The 2394-nt window shown below is 39.5% G+C and overlaps 1 protein-coding gene across 1 annotated transcript; it reads right to left on the reverse strand.

The window, feature by feature from the left end:
• On the reverse strand, window positions 1-1890 carry LOC133287595 (pentatricopeptide repeat-containing protein At3g14730). The gene has a single exon (XM_061485234.1). It carries the CDS (start codon window positions 1888-1890, stop codon window positions 1-3), a length of 1890 nt encoding a protein of 629 aa, XP_061341218.1.
• Between the last annotated feature and the right edge of the window lie 504 nt (window positions 1891-2394).

Genomic DNA, 2394 nt, shown 5'->3' on the forward strand with positions numbered 1-2394 from the left:
CTACATATAAGGGACATACCCATGCTGTTGCAGAACTGCTGTCAATGAATTTAAACCAGCATAAATAAAGTTAGTTTGGGGATGAGTCCTATCACCCGTTATAAAAACATGCACACCATTCATAAGCTCAATCCAGCTACAACCTGGTCTCTTTTTTACATTTTGTTGCTTCATTGTATGTCTCACCTCAGATACTTCTTCATATCGACCAAGAACTCCATAAACATTTGACATTAATACATAATTTCCACAATGGCCTGGCTCAAGTTCAATCACCTTACTTGCAGCAATCCCAGCCAAATACATATCCTTGTGGAGCCGGCACGCCGCTAACAAAGATCTCCATCCTACAGGATCGGCCTTAAAGGGCATCGTTTGCACTAAATCATAAGCTTCCATAAGCTGCCCTGCTCTACAAAGCATATCAATCACACATGTATAGTGTTCAATGGATGGAAAAACACCATATTTTGACTCCATTTCTACCAGAAACTCAAGCCCCTCCTTCACCATGCCAGCATGGCTGCATGCAGATAACAATCCAACAAAACTGATTTCATTAGGTACCATTTGAGCTTGACACATACGAGAAAACACATCCAGTGCATGATCTCCATAACCATGCATTCCATAACCCGTGATCATGATGTTCCATGAGGCAACATCTTTCTCTCTCATACTATCAAAAACCATGCGAGCATCTCTCATATTTCCGCATTTTGCATACATGTCCATCAAAGCATTGTTCAACACAACATCATCAAAATCATTGTTACTTCCTTCCTTCCCCAACCCATTTACAATCATATACCCATGTATCTCTCTACCATGCATCAAGGCCGCTAGATGTGTACAAGCTGGTAGTATTGTAGTAACCGTAACCAAATCAGGCTGAACCCTGTTTCGTAGCATCCTATCAAAAAACGTCAGAGTTCCATAATGATCACAACATCGTTCATGAACCGATATGATTGAGTTCCATGAAAAGAGATCCTTCTCATCCATCACCTCAAATACATTCAAGGCATCACTAATACATTTGCATTTCCCATACATATCAATCAATGCATTTGAAACAACAACACTGGAGTCATAACCCATTTTTGTCACAAACCCATGAACAGTTCGTCCATTGGCAAAGTCACCTATCACAGAAAATATAGACAAAACACCAGTAACTGTATATCTACAAGGAACTACCCCATTTTCCCCCATCCTCCTAAACACACCCAGAGCCTCCTCAAACCGCCCAATCTGCGCATACCCATTGACCATGGAGTTCCAGAGCACAACATCTCTAACAGGCAATTCCTCAAACACCTTATGTGCCTCCACCACCAATCCAAATTTCAAGTAAGTATTAACCAGAGCACTGCCAACAAACACATCCAATTCCAACCCAAGTTTAAACAACAACCCATGAATCTTCTTAACCTCCAAATCCTCCACAGCATCACCACACGCTCTAATCACACATGGGAACGTGAACTTATCAGGAACAATACCCATATGCCGCATTTGCCTATAAAGACCAAACCCATCTTGGGAAAGCCCATTTGCAACGAACCCAGCAATGATTGCATTGAAGGCAAAGACATTTTTATCATGAAAAGTGGGGTAGTTGAAGACTTTGAAGGCATAGTCCATAAGGGTGCACTTGGAATACATGTTGATAAGGCTGGTGATGGCAAATGGGGATGCAAAGAAACCATTTTTGAGCAAGTGGGAATGAAGTTCCTTTCCTTTGGAGAGGTTTGTGTTGTGGGCACAAGATTGAAGGGAGACAATGCAGGTTCCTATGTCGTCCGAGGAGTGAGAGGTTGAGAAAAAGAGGAACCAGCGACTATGTTGTTTGGGGAACACAACTCTTAAGATTGTTCTTCCAATCATCTAAGTGTTAGCTTAGTTCTTCCCCTGTGCAAAATGAATCTTACATGATTTTGGAAAAACAACATTGTAAAATTGAGTCAACTTAAAGAAAAAGATTTTAATTAATTACTTAATGATTGCACGAAGAGAAAATGAGAACTATTGATTTCGGAATTTCTCTCTTGTTAAAATATATTAAATGTGCAAATCATAACAATACATATGTCGTTGTTGTACATAAAACGGCTGTAGAAATGATTTTATTTATATATATAGGGAAAAAGAAATATACTTTTGACTGACACAAGCTTGTGTCATTTTAGGTGTTTTACACAAAGTACGACCGGTCGTACTTTGTGTAAAACTGAAAAGTTGCTTTTCTTCTCTCTCCTCAATCACATCGTTAACGTGTAAAGTGAAAAAAAAAAACTTTTCAGAATTATCTTTATATGACTACTTCCACCTGAACCACCAAATGACTCTAACCTTATAACCTAGTCTCCAAAACACCATCCTGAACCCATA

This window comes from Gastrolobium bilobum, unplaced genomic scaffold (genome assembly GCF_033153095.1).
Source record: "Gastrolobium bilobum isolate Gb01-03AN ecotype WA unplaced genomic scaffold, APGP_CSIRO_Gbil_v1 utg2365, whole genome shotgun sequence".
NCBI lineage: Eukaryota > Viridiplantae > Streptophyta > Magnoliopsida > Fabales > Fabaceae > Gastrolobium > Gastrolobium bilobum.